Source organism: Pongo abelii, chromosome 5, assembly GCF_028885655.2.
Source record: "Pongo abelii isolate AG06213 chromosome 5, NHGRI_mPonAbe1-v2.0_pri, whole genome shotgun sequence".
Lineage (NCBI taxonomy): Eukaryota > Metazoa > Chordata > Mammalia > Primates > Hominidae > Pongo > Pongo abelii.
This window is the reverse complement of record NC_071990.2, coordinates 106,437,105-106,457,108: the sequence shown is the minus strand read 5'-3', so window position 1 is coordinate 106,457,108 and position 20,004 is coordinate 106,437,105. Positions and strand designations below refer to the sequence as shown.

Genomic DNA, 20,004 nt, shown 5'->3' with positions numbered 1-20,004 from the left:
TACTTGGGAGGCTGAGGTGGGAGAATCACCTGAACCCAGGAAGTCAAGGCTGCAGTGAGCCACGATCACAGCACTCCACTCCAGTCTGGATCACAGAAGTGAGACGAAAAGACTTTGGGGGACTATTGGGAGGATTTGATTCTATTTTGCAGTGTGAGAAGGACATGAGATTTGGGGGGCTAAGGGTGCAACAATATAGTTTGGATGTCCCCTGTAATTCTCATGTTAGATGTAATCCCCAGTATTAGAGGTGGGGCCTGTTGGGAAGTGACTGGCTCATGGCAGCGGGTTTCTCATGAATGATTTAGCACCCTCCTCTTGGTGCTGTCCTCATGACAGTGAGTTCTCAGGAGATTCGGTTGTTTAAAAGTGCGTGGCATTTCTCCTCTCTCTTTCTTGCTCCCACTCTTGCCATGTGATGTGCCTGCGCTAGCTTCAATTTGCACCATGAGTAAAAGTTCCCTGAGGCCTCCCCAGAAGCAATGTAGATGATGGCACCGTGCTTCCTGTACAGCTTGCAGAACCATGAGCCAATGAAACTTCTTTTCTTTATAAATTACCCAGTCTCAGGTATTCCTTGATAGCAATGCAAGAACAGCCTAATATACATGCAGACCTCATGAGTACAATACTGCTGATGCAGTGTGAACACCACTGTTATTATTCTGGTTACTGCTGCTACTGCATAAGAAGCACAACTAGCTCTGCAAGGTCCCGGAAGTCCATAGGCCATTTGAAATTGCTGAATTAGCTGCTGATGCCTCTGAGGCCCCAGGTTCCCCACTGCTGACCCAACTATGCTCCTATTGCAGCAGACTTCAGTGATTTGAAGGGTCCTGCCATTGCCAGAACCTAAGCTGAAAGAGAAAAGTAGTATCTCTCTTCCTCCCCATTCTCATCTTTATTTTCTCTCATTGGTAGAACCTAGCCAGAAATGAACTGACAATGGAGTTCAGGAAATGTTTTTAGGCTTGCAGCCCTTTGCAGTACAGAGGATAGCAAAGCGGTGTGAAAATGTTGCTGGATGCTAATAGACAAAAAGCCAATACGGTGTCCTTGCATGATCTTTGATAGTGATTTAAATCATGGTTGATTTAATCAGTAGAAAATCTCTGAGCCTACATTAGGATGCTTTCTTTCAAAGATGGCCACTTATGGTTGACAACTCAGATGTAGTCGTTTATTTTCAGGGAACCTTTCTTGAGTTCAGGGAAATTACATTCACAACTCCAGAGAGTACCACTTATATGGAATATCATGTAAATAATGTCCCTTGGAGTTTTTTTGTTTTGTTTTGTTTTAAATCACAGGGACCCTATTGCTTCTCAGTCTTCTGTTTTTGGCACATATTTTTAAATGGCTGATCTGTTTGGAAGGAGTAAGAGTGTAAGGAGTAAGAGTAAGAGCAATGTAATAGCAATTCTTTCTTTTAGCAGGACCTGTCTAGTCCACCTTACTGCCCACACTAAAAACTTCCATGTAGTACTTTGACAGAAACAATAAAGCAGTTTTTCTTTCTCCCTTCCCCCACAAAAGAGGAGAAAAATGGGAAGGCCACAAGAGAGTTGGGAATTCTGTCAGTTATCTTTCCATGGAATTTGAGCTACCCCAAGAGAGGGCTTAGGTACTTTACATTGTCTTAAGGATTGGGGCAAATCCCTAAATCGGCTTGGCACTGGACTTTCTGAGTTTTACAGAACACTGACTCTCCACAGTGCAGGGGGTAATGGACTGAATAAAGACTAAAACTTCCCCAGAACATATTACTTCACAGAGGCTATAATGCTACATTGCGGTTTACAGATAAATGGTTAAACTTTAAATGTCAAATAAGACCAGCACAGTAAACTTGAATATAGGCTTAGTTCTTTCTAAATCAAGATAGCAGTGAGTACTGCATGAGAGAAGCAGTAGCAAATGGAAAAGCAATCTGGTTGCTACCCAGTTAACTCCAGAGAAAACTGGAGATACTGATCAGGGTGAAGAACCTGGAACATGTAGGTCATATATCCTGCTTAGTTTACATTAATTAGAAAAGCACCAAGAGAGGCTGGGTGCAGTGGCTCACATCTATAATTCCAGCACTTTGGGAAGCTGAGGTGGGTAGATCAATTGAGGTCAGGAGTTCGAGACCAGCCTGGCCAATGTGGTGAAACCCTGTCTCTACTAAAAATACAAAAATTAGCTGGGCACACTGGTGGCATCTGTAGTTCCAGCTACTCGGGAGGCTGAGGCAGGAGAATCACTTGAACTGGGAGGCAGAGGTTGCAGTGACCCGAGATTGCACCACTGCACTCCAGCCTGGGTGACAAAGCAAGACTCTGTCTCAAAAAATAAAAAATAAAAAGGACCAAGAGGTAATATCATTAATTATCCTAGAGTTTTACAAATTCCAATAGAACTTAAAATTTGTAACAATATCCTAAAGGCCACAAGATGAAATGTGGCTCCATGAAACTCTCTTTGCAGTTGTCCAACCCTGATTTTCTGCATGTTTTCATGTGCTTATCTGTCTCCATACTATCTTTTTGTGCTTATCTTTACTTTTCTTGGTATGAGCAAATCTGTGATGCTGTATGTCCATCTTGCTATGTCTATCTCGCTTTCCCCCTTTCTTTTCCTTCCTAATCTCCTACCTCTCTAACTTTATACCCAATCATTTTGAACTGAAACATTTTCTATTACATGTTGTATTTATTGAATAGTTTTAAGTTCTCAGTTCTCCATTTAAAACAGTGGATGAACAGATCATTTCATCTTTTTCTACTTAAATGAAACAAGCTCATTTTTCACGCAGGGGGACACACCTGATTTTTCTCCTACAATTGGCATAAGAAAAAATATTCCTCTCTCCTGATTTAAAAACATTCCTATCTTAGGAACTTCATTAGAAATGCTTTAAATAAGTTCCATGAGCTGAAGTAGAAAAATACTTCAGATTCATTCTTGATTTACTTTCTCTGCCCACATTTTTAATCTGGATTGAAATTAGCTCTATCCTCTCATTTTAGTGCTTAATTCAGCCAAGCATTAAACTGAGAAGGGGAAGAATGAGGTGGAGACCTAGTTTTCACAGCTGTAATTCCAGACACCTCACATCTCCTTTTAACCATATGCCTATGTTGAGAGAAGGGTATTAGAAGGGAACAGTTATAGCTCCTGCAAAGGTCAGATCTATGAATTTAGTATGGACTACAGGCCCAACAATAGTCCCTAGAGCCAAATCTTCTCTTGTGAATGGTCTGAAAACAGAAGAAAATTATGGAGAAAGTCTTTTCAGTAGACAATTACTGCCCAATCTTACCTGCATCTGTCCATAACGTTTGGACAATTCTCCCTCAGGACAATCTTATTCTTAATTTGGGGTTAGTTTTGAGGTTCCTGTATCTGCTGTTCCCACTCAGAATTAAAGAATCTTAGATTCTTTTGAAACCACCTAACCCAACTGTCTCAATTTCTAAATAAAAATATTGATGATATGATGGACTCATTCAAAGTTAGGAAACCAGTTAGTGACAGAGCCCGAAAGAGAATCTTACTCTTATCCTAGGTGCTGTTTCACACTTCATGATAACTTGCAAAGATTAGATATACAAGAATACATAAGAATTTCCACTAGAAGTCACACTGGAAAAAGCAACATAAATCTTTGGGGAAACATAGTCTGAAATGACTGCACTCCACCAGTTAGTCAGTATGTTAGCTAGCCACCTGGAAACCAGAGTCAAATTAAAGGGTGGATTATCCAGGCAGCACACAAAGCATCCATCTCTAAGGGGTGCTAACAAGACGGCACCTTTGTGTGAATTAGAAAAATATCCTTTACCCGGGAAGGTGCAGTCCCTTGAGAATAAGACACCCCTTCCTCCAGGTGAATGTGCCAGCACCTGTCTGCAGTGTGGCAAGTGGAGAGTGAGATGGATTTCAGTCCCCACTTCGCCCCTTGGGTGGGCATCCTTGTGCATTTACCAGAAATCCTCTCTTGGAGACCATATGTGGGTGGTGGTTGCTTTGATAAGCAACTTGAGGTGGGGTAGAGACAGCCAAGCGGCAGTAAATGATCACTAGCCTGTCTTCTTCGGAGGATGACTCTTCTTAACTGAGTGGGGCACAAAGTTTGAGGTCAGAGGAGAGGCTGAAGGCTGCCCTGGAAGTCCTTCTATGTCTCTGCTCACCCTCATTCTCCCAAGGGCCTAGGGTTCTGAATTAGAGCATGAGTTAACACAGTGTAAATTCTACAGTTGCCCTGAAAACAGTCTACAGTGTCAGAGGTCAAAGAGTGCTCTGGTATTTATTCTGGAGGTGGCACTTCCATTCTGAGATAGTTCAAATACTTCCTTTCTCTGCATTGTCTATGGAAAAAGTTGACTTTGCAGTCAACTGATGAATATGAATCTTGTATTGTCTTAGCTGTGTGATGACTTTGAACTCATTCCCTTAAAGCTGCTGAGATTCCTTTTCTTCATCTGTAAAATGGTCTTTGCTATAAGGATTAAAGGGGACAACACATTGGTAAACAGAAGTGCAACTAATGCGGCCAATGGGAGGGGAAAGGGTGCTCTACCATCTTCCCTCCCACTCCATCTCACTCCAGGCGCAGACAACCTACTGCTGGCAGCCTCCTGCACTGTCTGTGCTCTCAGGGCCCAGAGGAACTGGGCACCGGAACGGCTGACTGAAAGGGAAGAGAGGATGATACCTGAGGTTTGATTTGTCCTTTGGTACCACAATTCCCACATTTTCTTTAGGTCCTGCTAAACTGAAGTTTTCCCTGCTAATGGGTGCCCCTGTAGACTCTAGAGTATCTCTACTTACTTATGAGTAGGAAGGCCGTCAGAGTGGTTAAGAACGAGCATTGGTATTGGAGAGACCTAGGTTTGAATCCTGGCTCTACTTTTTCACTTTTTGTGAAGTCCTGGGCAAAAGTGAGCCCCAGATTTCCTTAACTATAAAATCGGGATATTAGTTCTAGATAGTTTCCTGATACACTGAAAAAAAACACCAATAAGCATTAACATTATCATTAGGGGGTCTGCTGGGTCAAGTGCTCCTGGGTTGCTCTTTAAAAATCCCTCACAGTGGCAGAAGGAGGAGACAATGCCTGCCAGTCCCTGCGTCAGGTGACAGCCAGGGAAGGCACGAGGTGGGGTCTGGAATTAGGACTTCTGGGCTGTAGTGGGCTATGCCCCCGTGTTTGCACAAAGTTTGTTATCAATAGCGTGCGTTCTCCCAGAATTGAGGATTCTCAGATTGCCCAAGGAGAGGGTATCCGGGATCAGATGCAGAAAATGATTATGACACATCACTATGAACAGAAATGGTGAACTAAGGGTGAGGCATGGAATTGGGACCATATCACAAAAGAGATGGAGGACACAAGTTTATAATAGTTACCATATCACTTAGATTCAGGACGTGAAGGACTTTCTGGTCACACCTATTCTTTCTTCCAGGACTTTTTGGAAGGCAGGGATAGAAAACACAGTGGGCTCACACTATACCCCTGATGGCTGGGGCTATAAAGTCTCTTCTGGGTGGTCCAGGAAGCAAGACCAGAACACATGCCACTGCTAGCCCAAGGATGATGACATGCAACTATTAAATTTTCATGGGTTTGAGGTCAAGCATCTTGTCTAGTATCTTTTTTTCCCATAAACAGTAGGTGCTCAATAAACAAGCATGACAGCAGGAGGGGAAATGAGGAACAGGCAGGATAAATAAAATACCCCTGATGAGTCCCAGGCCTCTTAATCTTGGTCCTTTCTCAATCGGTAAATATCAAATAAGGGCTCAGCCGTTGTCCTGCCAACACCTCCAAAGCATCTCCACAGTCCGGATGCTAAACCACCCAGTGTCCACCAGGGGTCCTGGGATGAAGGGAGACGTGTTTCTTTCACGGTCATCATGATCGATTACTTCTTCCCTTCAAGTCCAGAGTCGCAGGCAGTGGACGTAAGGCCACCTCCAGCCCTCTGCTTCCAAGACTGGGGAGAGGCAAGGTCTCCCTTCGCCGCCGTAACCAGCCCGGGAACAGGAAGGCTGGGAAAGTGGGGGACTCCATCAGCAAGGAAACCCTGGGGCTTCACTCTCCTACAGGCAGTCCTGCGAGCGCGGCCAAAGCGAGGCAGGGCGCTGGGGAAGGCGCGGGGCCCCGGCCTCGGTGGAAGGACGTGTCCCCGGCGCAGAGGCCACGCGGGCGGCCGGGCGTGGGCAAGCGCGTAGCCGCCGTGCTCCTCCGTGCACCGGGCGGCTCGGGCGCGGCCGGCGCTCCTGCAGAGGGAGCTGTGCGCCGGACTTGGCGCACGCTCGGTGCCGCCCGCTCCCTCTTGCCGCCGCCGCCGCCGCCGGGCCCGCCCGCCGGGGAGGGGCTCCCGGCCTCGCAGACAGCGGCTTCCTGCTTTCTGCACGTCCTCGCCGCCGCGCCGCCAGTCCGTTTGTGCTAGCTCTGGCCGTGAGCCGGCCGCCCGCTGCCGCCGTCCGCCCCGCAGCTGCCTGCGCCGCAGCCGCGTCTCGCGGCCAGCCCGGCTCGCTCAGGTCTGCTCCTGGAGCCCGCGCCCCTCCACGCTGCCCCCTGCCTGTCCCCGGCCATGCTGTCCCTTCAGTACCCCGACGTGTACCGCGACGAGACCGCCGTAAGTACCCCTGCCCCCGCCCACAGGGCTCCCGGGCAAAGGTGCCCAGCCTGCCTGACCCGTGGCACCCGCAGCCCCTGTCCCTGTAGGCCCTCGACCCCCGCGTCCCTCCCCTCCCCCTCGGCCTTTGTTTGGGAGAATTGGGCCGGGGACGCGGGGCTCCTCTACAGCGCTGGGGTCCCGCGGGCAGTCACTCTGCTAGTGCTGGCGGCGGAGCCTGTGGGCAGCCCCGCCCGGCCGCTTCCTAGAATCAATGGGGTCAAGGGCAGACGCCTGGGTAGGAATGGGTGTCTTCAGGGAGTGGAAAGACAGACGGTGTCACTGCTTTTTTGACTGGCGAAGCCTCTTGCTTAAATATGGTGGTAGGAGAAGGTGTCCGCTGGGGTGTGGGGGTGTGTGTGTGTGTTTGTGTGTGTGTGTGTGTGTGATGTCACATTTAAAAACGAAGACAAACTTTTAAAACTTACACTTTAAAGTCCTTAGAGTTGAAGCATATTCGTTCGATTTTAAAAGGTATGTTGAGCGCCTACCCTGTCCCAGGTCGGATGAGGCGCACTGGGGCCTGGGGATGCCAGAGACCCGGACAGAAATGGGGAAGGCGGAGCAGTGACCCCATAGTGTGGCCATGCTGATCCATGTTTTCTTAAACAAGAAAAGGAGTTGAGAGAGGGTGAGAGGAGGTCTTAGAAGGGAGAGGGGTTGACCTTTTTCAGAATGAGTAAGTTTTGTCTAGTGGCGGAGTTGACCACCATTTGCCTAAGCTGCAGATGAACTCAGGGTAACTGTTGAGATCCAGTAGGCGGAATTCTGGGCAGACACCTTTTTTGTGTAAACGTGAATTAGGAACTGGATTGCATCCACATGTTGTGGCCATGATTCTCTTACTAATAGCTACGTTTCTCAGATTACTTAAAATATAATCAAAATAAGTATATATTTGTGTGATACAGTTTTAATGTTTTTCTGTTTACTTTCCCAATTTATGCCAGAAAGTGTTTACTTTAAAGCACGTGTTACATTGGGGTAAAGGGTGCTGACGCTTTAGAGTAAAAGACATACTGTTTTAAATTAAGACTTCCAAGTGACACTGATGCATTCATTCATGGTTTCTTTGACCAGTGGCCATCTGGTAACCATGTTTTCTCAGTCTGCTCAGCTGCTTGCTTATTAAATTTACCCTAACAGCTCAAGAAGCTCTATTCCTGTGGTTTAAAGGGTTGTTTCCTTTGAATATGGGAGTAAAGTGATCCTGCTGGAATGGAGAAAGAGGCTGGACTAAACGAAAAGACCAGAGCGCTAGTTCTGGTTCTGTCATTCACTAGTTAGGTGACTTTTAGCAGCTCTTTTACCTGTTATGGGCCTTTTTTCTCATATGAGAAATATTTGGACTGACCATAGGGCTTACTTGCTTCTGCAGTAGGAATGTTGTCATTCATTCATTCATTCATTCACATGACAGTCTAGCTCTGCAGTGTTCCGGACTAGTAATGGGAAGCCAGGTGACTATCTTGGTTCTGGTTCTTGAGGATCAGAATATAAAGAATTACCCATTCTGTGGTTTGATAAGTGCAGTTTTAAGTTTGTTTTTAGAGTTACTTGTTAGTTTTTCACCACTCTGGGTTCCTAAATCCTACAGTTTATTTATCTATGTTTGATAGTTCATGAGAGGTTTAAGTGGGGATTTTATGAAGACATCTAAAAGATTATAAACAACTCGGAAGGGTATACTGTGGATTTTAATACACTCCAGTTCCTTCTCATTAAGCAACTCATGATAACTCTAAGCCTCGTGGCCAAGGGAATGTAGTTCTGGCCCAGTCTGGATCCTGTTCTGTGGCTCCTTGATAGCTTACGGTGGAGTATCTTTTTTTTTTTTTTTTTTTTTTTTGCATTAAGGTTTTGGTTACTAAGCCCTAGGCTTGACTTAGGTATTTGCTTAAATGATAGCCTTTGATTTCTAGGATGGGTTTGTTTCTCCCCAGCATGAGCTGGGGATTGCAGTAGCTCTCTGTCTCTTTCACTTGAGCACCTTCAGCCACATGCTCAGTACTCTCCTGCTGAAAGCGTTGGAGCATTGAAACCATTTTGGTGAGTTCTGCCTTTTTGGGCAGAAATTTGGAAGCCATGACGCTTCTTGTGCAATACCATCAACCACTGCTTAAGAGAGTTGCTATCAGGAAATTCAGGCCTGTCACAGGGGACTCACACTCTGATAGAAGAGGATTTAGGGTGAGAGAAGAACACAGAAGAGGATGGGACTAATTTCCATCAGGAGGAGGAGGAGGTATTATGTGAATTGAGTCTGGAAGTTGACCAGTTGGGTAAGGGACAAAGGACATTCCTGATCCTGTGACTAAAATAAAGCCATAGCTATGCAGGCCTGGATGGTTGTGGAATTGCATTTGTTTGTAGGGTGGCAAGAAGGGGATTCTGAACAGACCATCAACAGATAGATAAATTTGCATGGGGCTGGCAGGTTTGATGGGTCCTACCTGCTGTGTGTACGAGTCTGCACTTTATCCTGAAGGCAGTGGGTGAGTTGTTGAACAGTACAAGTAAAATCTCGAACAGGATTAAGTAGTACAGTACCTTATCAGGGCTCTATTTTTAAAGCCTCTTGGGGAGATCAAGAATGATTAGCAAACTTAAATCAGGTGGAAGAATTTGATTCAAGGGAAGTGGCTATAAGACACATCCACCTCATTTGTAGGGTATGGTCTTAGAAAAAATTGGAAGTGGGGAGTTGTGGCTCCTGGGATTAACTATGGAATTGTCCTAGAGAGAATCAGTTTCTTGTCCTAGTTAAAAATATCTGATCAATAACTTCCATCTGCTGTAGATGATGGTGCCCGCTCTGGGCAGATAAGGCTGCTTGGTGTAAATTTCTAGATATGCCTGAATTTACTAACATAATCCAGGAACATTTTTTAAGTGTCTATTCTGGCCCCTCTGATGAGTGTTTGGGGAAAAGGGTGGGCTGACTGCTTTAGTCCCAGGTCTGGTTCTGAACTTGGTATGGTTCTGGGCATGTTACCCAACCTTGTCCCTGCTGTTGCTCCTAGAAGTGTATGATTGAAAGATGCTTTACAATTCAAAATGTTCTGATTTCTTAATGCTAGGAAAAGAAGATTGTTATTTTAAGCCTATTTTATAACCACTTCAAGGTGTGTGAAATGTAAAAGACTTGCAGATGAGAAGAAAAGATAAAAAGCTGTTGTTCGGTGGTGACAATCTGCCAAAATTTAGAGAGGTCAGAATTGAAAATTGGTAACTTTATGAAGACCCATCAGGAGAGGCTTTAGTTGGGTTTTATGTTCCTTGCTCTTGTTTTTATGTCCCTTGCTCAGTCAGTTGTTTAATGAAAATATACACAGAGTGTTCTGGCTTACCTGCCCATTTATCCAGTTGTGCATTTCCCCAGGAGTTCTTTCACCTGGCATCAGACAAGGACAGATGTGGAGAGCCAGGTGTTGTAAGGGCCAGGGAGATTGTTCTCACACAGCCAGCGCCACACTGGCACTAGAGCAGCACTAGGTTTTCTTTAGGGAATAGCCCTTACCTTCTGGCATTATAGAACAAAGCAAGGAGACAGATTAAAAATTCATCTGAGATAAAGGTAGTCTTCCCAACAGCTTTATACAAGAAGCCTTAACTAGAATGTTGGAGTGGTTCAGAGACTTGATTGGCAAGACATTGTCAGTGTGGTTTTATTAATGGGGTTAATCTTTTTTTTTTTTTTTTTTTTTTTTTTTGAGATGGAGTCTTGCTGTGTTGCCCGGGCTGGAGTGCAATGGCGTGGTCTCAGCTCACTGCAACCTCTGCCTCCTGGGTTCAGGAGACTCTCCTGCCTCAGCCTCCCGAGTAGCTGAGATTACAGCACCTGCCACCATGCCCGGCTAATTTTTAAATTTTGAGTAGAGACAGGATTTCACCATGTTGGCCAGGCTGGTCTTGAACTCCTGACCTCAGGTGATCCACCCACCTTAGTCTCCCAAAGTGCTGGGATTATGGCTGTGAGCCACTGCACTCTGTCCTAATGGGGTTGATCTTGATGGTATCGGGTGGAGAGATTTTGTAATGATTTTTACTGCTGGATAATTTCTTTTGGCATAATCACTTGAGGAGTGGTGAAAACTGCTTCTACTTGCTCCTTCAAATGCCTTCAAGTGGCTTCTAAGGCCAGGCCTTAGAAGCTCCAGAAAGCTTCCTTCAGCCAGGTTCTACTTACACTAAGCAGTTTTATTTCTTCCAATATCATGGTAACCTGAATGGGTGATGCTTTTGCACCTTCTTTTTGTAAACAGTGGAAAAAAGCATTTCATAACAATAAATAAAAAGGAAGAAAGGCATTAGTTTTAAAATGTTTTGCTATGGCATTTAAGTCAGCTTTTTGAACTTACGTCAATTAGAATCATTATACTACATATTAGTAACTTGCTTTTTGGCAGTTTAGACATAAAAGCAAACCTGGGCTATATTGCAGGGAGATTTTCTAATCATTGGGAAGCTCAGGAACAGGAGAATGAGCGCGTGTGTGTTAGCCCCCTCCCTGACGTGCCCTTCTTGTGTGCCCACTGTATTGTCCACTGTATTGTGTCATTCTCTGCTTGGCTGCTGACAGCACGTTTTCAAGTTTCTTTAGCACAGTGGCAGGTCTTTGTTTTGTGTTGTAGGGACAGAGCGGTTTCCTGTTCTGACCTTTCATCTTTCTTTCCTCTCTAGCTAAAACATTCTTTTCATGAAGGGTGACTTGACACCTTTGAGAACCTGCCAACTTTGGTTCATGTGGTAATTTGGGCAGACACGTTGTCAGTGAGCCAATTAGTATTTTTGTCCATCCCTTGCCTATTTCTCCATTACATTAAAAAAAATACCAGTTTTAATTGGGGTTAGAGAGTAATTATCTAATAACTCATTTTGTTTTTTACAGGTACAGGATTATCATGGTCATAAAATTTGTGACCCTTACGCCTGGCTTGAAGACCCCGACAGTGAACAGACTAAGGTAATTTGGTTTCTAATTAAAGAGAAGGCAGCCTTAGTAGCTAGCACCAAACTCTAAATGTCAGTAACTATAGCTTTTCCTTTCTGGTGTTCTCCTGTGTTTTCTGCCATGGGATGGTGAGTATACCTGTTGTTACCACTACTTTTTGTCAAATGATTTATGGGAAAAAGACAAAAGCATGGCTTAGTCCCAGAGAAAATCATGTGAGTGTTTCAGATGATGTTTATGGTTCATAGTGACACTGATGAGCTATTTTAAATGAAAATATCAGAAAGAAAACTGATTTTTGCCAAAAGAAAAAACGAAAACCTAGATAGAAATGATGTTAAAGGAAAAAATTGCCTAAATATTTTTTTCCAAAGAAAAGGAAATCTTGTATATGAAATGAATATTAGGTCTTGAAAACTGAACACTGTCCTTAAATTGCTTATTGATGTCAACACAACAACAATGAAACAAAAGCTAAGTAGTGAAGGGGCAGAGGGGAGCATTTTCTGCCCTGAAAACATAAAGCTTTCATATTCTTTTGGAGAAACAGTACTTCAAGGATCCTGCTGAAGTCCATTCAGTAATGAAGGTGGCCCTAAGTCCCGTGTCCCACAGATATTTTTCCCCTTTTGGAGTGCCTAGGACTTGTCACTTATGTATACTTTTTTTTTTTTTTTTTTGTGGACAGACCCTTACTCTGTCACCCAGGCTGTAGGGCACTGGTGCGATCTTGGCTTACTGCAACCTCTGCCTCCTGGGTTCAAGCAATTCTTGTACCTCAGCCTCCCGAGTAGCTGGGATTACAGGCATGTGCCGCCACACTCGGCTAGTTTTTGTATTTTTAGTAGAGACGGGGGTTTCACCATGTTGGCCAGGCTGGTCCCGAACTCCTGGCCTCAAGTGATCCTCCCGCCTCGGCCTCCCAAAGTGTTGGGATTACAAGTGTGCACCATCGCGCCCAGCCCATTTATGTATACTTTCTGTAGTTAATTAAGTTTGCTTGGTTGGGGGAATGTGTTTTTCAAGTTCATCTTAAGTTCTTTGATTCTTCTATTTATAACCATAGTACATAATACTTAGTACATATTTACAGTTTCTAATATGTTCAGCATCCCGAAATTTATTCGAGCTTCTTTAGAGTCACAGGGTACGTTTCCCGTTTAAAAAAAAAAAATGTTAAATGGCACTCTAAGTAGTTTTTCAGGCCAGTCTTCAAACGCCTGTGTCTTAACTCCGCCTGTTTCTCGCGGTCCCTTGCCACCGTATATACCAGTGTTCTCTGGAGACCTGAATTCAGATTTGCCAGGAAAGCATCCCTTCCTGATGTAGAATTGCCCGTCTCACCACTGGGACAAGGAAAGGGATAGAGTGAAGAGCTTAGCCAGAGCATGGTGGTTTATGGAGAAAAGAGAGAAAGTAGAGGCAGGGGAGTAAACCACATGATCATCTCTTTCTTCCTTTAGTCTCAAGCACTGGCTCACCTGCTTTCTGCCATCCTCACCTGTTCTTTGTGAGTAGTGTCTCTCCTTTGCCCACTACAAAGCTCTTATGACTTCTTTTTATCCCTTGTCCCTAAAGTAAGCACACTGCTATTTTGAGATTTCCTAATGGTTTTTACTTTTATCTGCAATCCTACATTCTTTCTCTAACTCCCTTCAAGAAAGACAAAGATCTCATGGATGAGAATCGTTGATATTTGGGGTTTAATTTTTCTTTCCAGAAGCACTGGGTTATAGTAGTGGATGGGCAGAAATTCCAAAGTGAGAAACACCTGAGTATCTTTAGGAATGGTGAAGGCTGTAGCTCTGCAGGTAAGTCTGAGGGGACAGAGAACAGGTGTGGGGTTACCTCCCCACTTCATCCCTGCCATAGATTACCTTGATTGTTCAACACTGGGCTGACTGAGACAGAGGGATTGGGTCTGGGAGTGGAGAGTCACACGCACCTGCATAACCTGTACTGGCTAGAAAGCACCAGGGAAAGGATGAAGTTCCTGTGCATCTCTTGGAAAACTGTCCCTAAGGACCTGATGATTTCTTCACCTGAAGTATCAGCTATAACCTGGATTTCTACAGCCTTTGATGGTGATTGAGTGATTTAGCACTGTCGAAATGACCCAGGTTTTATCTGTTAGTGAATGTATACCTTGCTGTTCCTTAGTTGATAATGACAGGTTCGTGGATGACAAGCCACTTATTAGTGGATATCAAGCTTCCAATTAGTGGATGAAACTGCTAATTAATGATCTTATAGTCAGCACTTGATAGAAACTAAGACATTGGAGTATACACTGTTTTTGTGGTATACATTTCTTGGATGCTTACTGTGTGCCAGGCACTTTACCGGGAGTTCTGCATACCCTGTTTCATTTAATTCTCTTAATTAAAAAAAAAAAAAAAGTGTGTGTGTGTGTGTGTGTGTGTATAAAACCAGAGACTTAGATAAATCAGCGTATATTCCTCACTAGGGAGATGGACCTCATGTCCAGGGCAAATTGTATAGTTGGGATATGCAGGCAAGGAGAATGCTCTTCCGTCAGCCCTGCTTTTTTACATTGCTTTCGTCATGGAGGCAGCATCTCTCCGATCGCTGGGGGAATGCTAAATTAGCATTTATTCTTCCTGGCCTCTTTACCCATGTGGTGCCAGGTAGTCTATATTGCATAATTTGCTCCCCTTCCTGATAGTGATACTTTCTTCTCTTTACTTTTCTGGCTTGGTTTTGCAACCCAGGGGTCCAGGTAGAAGCAATATTCTTGTAATCTCAGTCTCCCCATCTTACTCCATCTTATTGTGTCTTCACCCTTTTAGCTGAATGTTCTAGAAGTTGTTACTGAGTTGCTGAAGAAGAAATACACAAAGAAAAGAAAAATTTACACCTTTCAAGGGGTAGCTGCCTTAACTGTAACTGATTGTCAGGTCTGGCTTTCACAGAACTGTCCTGGAGCTTGGGCACATGAGTTAGCTAAATGTAGAATATCAGTGGCATTTATCTAATAACTTTTTATTCTCCCTGAGTGCCGCCCTGGGCAAAATGAGAGTCACAACAACTCCATTTCCTTCACAGACCTTGAGAAGAGAACTCTAACAGGATTGGAAAAAAGTATTTTTATTTATATTCGTTCCTTCTGAAAAATAAGATAAAATAACAATTTGTTTCAGAGAGGATGAAAGGAATATAAATGTAGATTTCTTTTCTGGGACATGTGAGTTCCCACTTTCCATTCTCTCACTGACTAGTTGGAAGTGACCCCATTACACCTGCTGATTAAGGGGCTATGGCAATTAGAACAGAAATCCTTCAGGATTGTAGGATAAGAATCCTGGAAATGTCACCACCTTCTCCGCCTGTTTCAGTACTGTTTCTTTCCTTGGCAGGAAAGATTTAAACCTTAAAGGACTTCTGATCATCTCTAGGATATTTAAATCCTAGGATTTCTATGTAGGTATTTTAGTGTCACAGAGATCAGCGGAGAACAAAGTTTGTGTAGGAAAACGTCTGCTTTCCCAGGTGCCCTTCATTGTCTGTCCCGAAGTCTTTTTGTTTGTTTGTTTCTTTGCTTGCTTGCTTTTGTTTTTGGTCTCTGGGGTTAACCTTAAAAGTGCGTAGCATGAGGAGTTTCTGTTCTTTCTGGTGTCAGTTTCGGTGTTGGTCAAGCCTAGGTCTGCCTGGATCATGTGCTTTCCCTAGCGCGGATCCAGAGGCAGCCTCTGGAAGAACTAGTGCTGAGCTAGGTGAGCAGAGACTGATCTGTCTGATTGCCTTTCCCCATCTGGCCACTACGTTTTCAGGCTAAAGGAGAGCCATTGGGGTGGAAGCTTGCTCCCAGGAAATTGCAGTACGTGAGGGGTTAGTTAAATGTCTCTAAGCCAAAAGCCAGCAGTTAAAGTTTACTGATGGAGCTGTTGATCCCCAGAAATTACAGGTATAAAAGGCTGGTTTTGGTGTACAGTGTTCTTTGAAAACTTTATAAAGTTTTCAAAGTTCTTTGTACACCAAAGAACACTTTGGTGTACAGTGTTCTTTGAAAACTGGGATATCTGTTTGGATAATTCCTTCATTCTGTGAGTTGGCAGGCATTTCTGATGTTGCTTCTGTTGCAAGGCAGTATGAGGAATGAAGTATTTGCTGGATGGTACCAGAAGTCAGAAGATACAAATTGCAGTCTTTGGTCTTCTGTTTTCTTGTTCTATGACCATAGCAAGTGGTCATGAATACTACCTGGTCTAGTATTCATTTTCTTCATCTATAAAGAGTTAAAGTAATATTCATTAATTTAGCTCCCTGTTATAACAACACCCAAGTGAGAAAATGTATGTAAAAATCTATATACAGCAAAGCTCCAGTCAAACGAAGACGGTGCTGCTTGGGCATTGCAGCTTCCATGTATCAGGGTACATACTTTCTGACTCTGGTCTCCTAATTGCTTAGTCAGAATGTTTGACTTTAAAGACTCTTGCCTCTTTTTATTTTTATCCACAAAACTAAGCTGATTTTCCTTTTGAATTCTAGATTTTTCATGAAAAGATACATTCTGAACATTGTTTTTTCATTGGAACTGTGACTTGTAAGTGTGGTTTTATTGTTCTCAAGTGTAGTGATGAAACAAGGCCAAAGATTACTTAAAGGCAGTAGCCTTAAAGTAGCGTCTTTTAAATTGATACCTTGTGAACCCCACTGGCAAAGCTGGCCTGTGAGACGCCTTCTAACCATTCATTCATGTCCCATATAAGGGCCTGGATTGAGAATTACTGCTGTATGTATCCCTGCTGTAGTAGATGTGGGAAATGTGTTTAGTAACTATTTTACCACATATTATCTCAGTCTCTAAGACTTCTAAGGTCTTAAAAGTCTTACTACCTTCTGTGGGAATGTTTAGCTTTATTACAGTTTGTAAACATACTTCTCAAAAATTCACAAGTGAAATATGTATTTAGGGAACACCTTTCTTCTGATCTCCAGAAGGGATAATTGTCAAAAGTATGAGGAAGTTGCTGGTACTGGGCTACTCCTAATCACTACATTCCCTTTTCTCCCCACCCCCACCCCCCATCTCCTTTCTCTTGCTTTCTGTAATAGGGTTTTTGATGCAAGCGGCAAAAACTGATTCTGGGCAAGTTAGGCAAATGGGGCATTTATGGCAAGGATATGAAGGCAGCTTGGAATGGACCAAGGGCCAGGCTCTGAGCAGGCAGGAATGTCGCTTTTCACCCAGCATTGCTATGGCTTCAGTGATCTCCAGTCATTCAGCCTGCTGTCTCTTTTTCTGGTGATGGTATCCCAACAGAAGGAGTCTTGATTGCTTTTGTTTTTGGTCTCTGGGGTTAACCTTAAAAGTGCGTAGCATGAGGAGTTTCTGTTCTTTCTGGTGTCAGTTTCAGTGTCGGTCTAGCCTAGGTCTGCCTGGATCATGTGCTTTCCCTAGCCCGGATCCAGAGGCAGCCTCTGGAAGAACTGGTGCTGAGCTAGGTGAGCAGGGACTGATCTGTCTGATTGCCTTTCCCCATCTGGCCACTACGTGGCCAAGCTGTGGGTGTGTGCTCGCCACTTGGCTGTATTGCAGCAGTAAGAGAAGAGATTTGGTAGAAGCCCCAGGGACCCTCTTTGGCTTCTGTAGTGGCAGCAGAGCTACCTGCTCCACTTAGAAGAGAGGGCACTGTGGAGGGAGCATGGATGCTGGCTACCCCAATGCCACATGCCTGCAGGTTTCATTCTCTCTCTTTTCTCCATATGTGCTTAATTTCCTCCTACTTCTTCACCTTTCCTCCTCTCTCCTTAGTTTATCTAGGTGCCCACTGTGCTGAGTATTGGGTTAAATAAGGGGGATGCGGTGTCATAAGTAAGACAAATGCCCATACCAGCATGCAATTTGCCTTGTAGCTTGGGAGGACCAGAGATTGAAGATGGGCATGCCACTTGATCTCTGAGCTGCTAGAGACTGGAGCAGAAAGGAGGCCAAGCCACATCTTGTAGCGCAAGCTTGTCTAGCCTGTGGCCCACCGGCTGCATGTGGCCCAGGATGGCTTTGAATGTGGCCCAACACAAATTCGTAGACTCTTAAAACATGAGATTTTTTTTTTGCGACTTTTTCTTTTTCTTTCTTTTTCTTTTGTTTTTTTTTTAAGCTCATCAGCTATCATTAGTATTAGTGTATTTTATGTGTGGCCTGTGACAATTCTTCTTCCAGTGCGGCCCGGGAAAGCCAAAAGACTGGACACTCCTGTTGTAGAGGCTAAGACTCCAGCCCCATTGGTTCGCTATCAGGGAAAGCTCCATTTTAGAAAAGCACACCCTAAATCATTGATGAATTGTTTCAAGTACTTGTATACATTTAATGTTACTGTTGTCTCTGTAACCAGTTACTCAGCTTTGGTTTTAGTCATCTGCAGTTTTTCAGTGAAAAATGCTGGCATCAGATACGGTATTTTTGGGAAAACAGCTGTTGAAAAGTGAACATCTAAAGAACTACGATAACTGATTTCTCTCAACTTCTTTTTTGTTTTGTTTTGTTTTTTAAGATGGAGGCTTGCTCTGTCACCCAGGCCGGAGTGCAGTGCAGATCTCCACTGCAACCTTCACCTGGCGAGTTCAAGCAATTCTCATGTCTCAGCCTCCTGAGTAGCATGAGTAGGTGGGACTACAGGCATCCGCCACCACACCTGGCTAATTTTTGTATTTTTAGTAGAGACAGGGTTTCACCGTGTTGGCCAAGCTGGTCTCAAACTCTTGACTTCAAGTGATCCGCCCACCTTGGCCTCCCAAAGTGTTGGGATTACAGGCATGAAACACCGCGCCCGGCCTTAACTTCTTTTTTTCCCCCACCATGTTTAGGTGCCTAATTCACCATCTCATTCTGCCATGTTCAGGGGAGAAAGTGCTTAGCCATAAAAATCACCCGGGCACTTGTTAAAAATACAAATGCTGAAGCTTCAGTCTGGAGCATTGGATTTCAGTATAAATCTGTTTTCCAAGAGCCCCACTCCTCACCCTCAGGTAATTCTTCAGACCCAGAAAAGTTTGGGAAAACTGCCCTAGGGAATACTTAGATTACTTGATTAAAGAACAATTATAATACCTTTCATTTTTTTTAGGGCCTATTCATAAGCAGCTAAGTTCTAATAGATGCCTCACTGTTGTTTATAGCATCTTTGTAAATTAGTGTTAATGGTTCCAGTTTTTCTCATTGGGGGAAATCAAGGCATGTGACGAAATTTCTGAGACTCTTCCAGATACTCTGACCATTTGAATCAGCTCTTCGTTTAATCATATACATGACTCCCTGGAGCTCCAGTTGTACCTCCATAAAATCTCATAACTTTCTACTTGCTCTTGTCCATGCTAACACCTCCCTGGGTCCTGCATACATTGCCACTGAGCTAGATGTTCAATAACTTCCTAACTTGTCTCTTTTCTTCCAGACTTTTCTTTTTACTCTGCTCCCTCTAGCAACTAATGAGAACCCTTAGCAATGTTGGAACCTCTGCCCGTTCATAGGAAGGCAGTGTGTATAGTTGTTAAATGAGCAACTTTAGAGGTAGAAAGGCAGGATTGAATCTTAGCTCCATAATTTTATTAGACATTGGTCATGTTGGTTTTTTTTTCTTTCTTTCTTTGAGATGGAGTCTTGCTCTGTCACCAGGCTGGAGTGCAATGGTGCGATCTCGGCTCACTGCAATCTCTGACTCCCTGGTTCAAGCGATTCTCCTGCCTCAGCCTCCCGAGTAGCTGGGATTACAGGCATGCGCCACCACACCCAGCTAATTTTTGTATTTTTAGTACAGGCGGGGTTTCACCATATTGGCCAGGCTGGTCTCAATCTCCTGACCTTGTGATCTGCCTGCCTTGGCCTCCCAAAGTGCTGGGATTACAGATGTGAGCCACCACGCCCAGTCCAACAATTGGCTGTGTTTTTTAGCCTCATTTTTCTGACTTGTAATTTGGAGAAAACCACCTCATATAATTGTTAACATTAAACGATACTGTTTTTGAGCCATTTAGCAAAGTAGCAGGCACATAGTAAGTGCTTAATAAATGCTCACCATTGCACTCGTTATTGAGCCATTTAAATAGTATGGAAATTATGGTTTTTGATAATTTGAAAGAATTCATCCTTAGAGTTATCTGGGACAAGTTCTTTTATTGCAATTAATTCTTGGGTTTTTTCCCCCCATTTTGTTTCACAGTCATTGCTCTGTTCAGTTCTGCTTTCTTTTTGGATCAATTTTAGTCCTTTGTATTTCTTAGTAAATTATTCATCTCATTGAGATTTAAAAATTACTAGCATGAAGTTATGTGTAATATGCTTTTAAAATGACTTTATTCTCCTAATCCATGGTTATATTTGTTTATAATTTCTAAATTTAAGTATCTGTAGCATCA

At 43.7% G+C, this 20,004-nt stretch overlaps 1 protein-coding gene across 1 annotated transcript in view; it reads left to right on the top strand.

The window, feature by feature from the left end:
• The first annotated feature begins 5,850 nt into the window (after window positions 1-5,850).
• PREP (prolyl endopeptidase) overlaps window positions 5,851-20,004 on the top strand; it is a 121,714-nt gene continuing 107,560 nt past the window's right edge. The window contains exons 1-2 of the mRNA XM_024248748.3: window positions 5,851-6,632; window positions 11,563-11,637. Of these exons, the coding sequence (XP_024104516.1) occupies window positions 6,588-6,632; window positions 11,563-11,637 (120 nt within the window). The 5' untranslated portion in view covers window positions 5,851-6,587. The remainder of the gene's footprint in view (window positions 6,633-11,562; window positions 11,638-20,004) is intronic.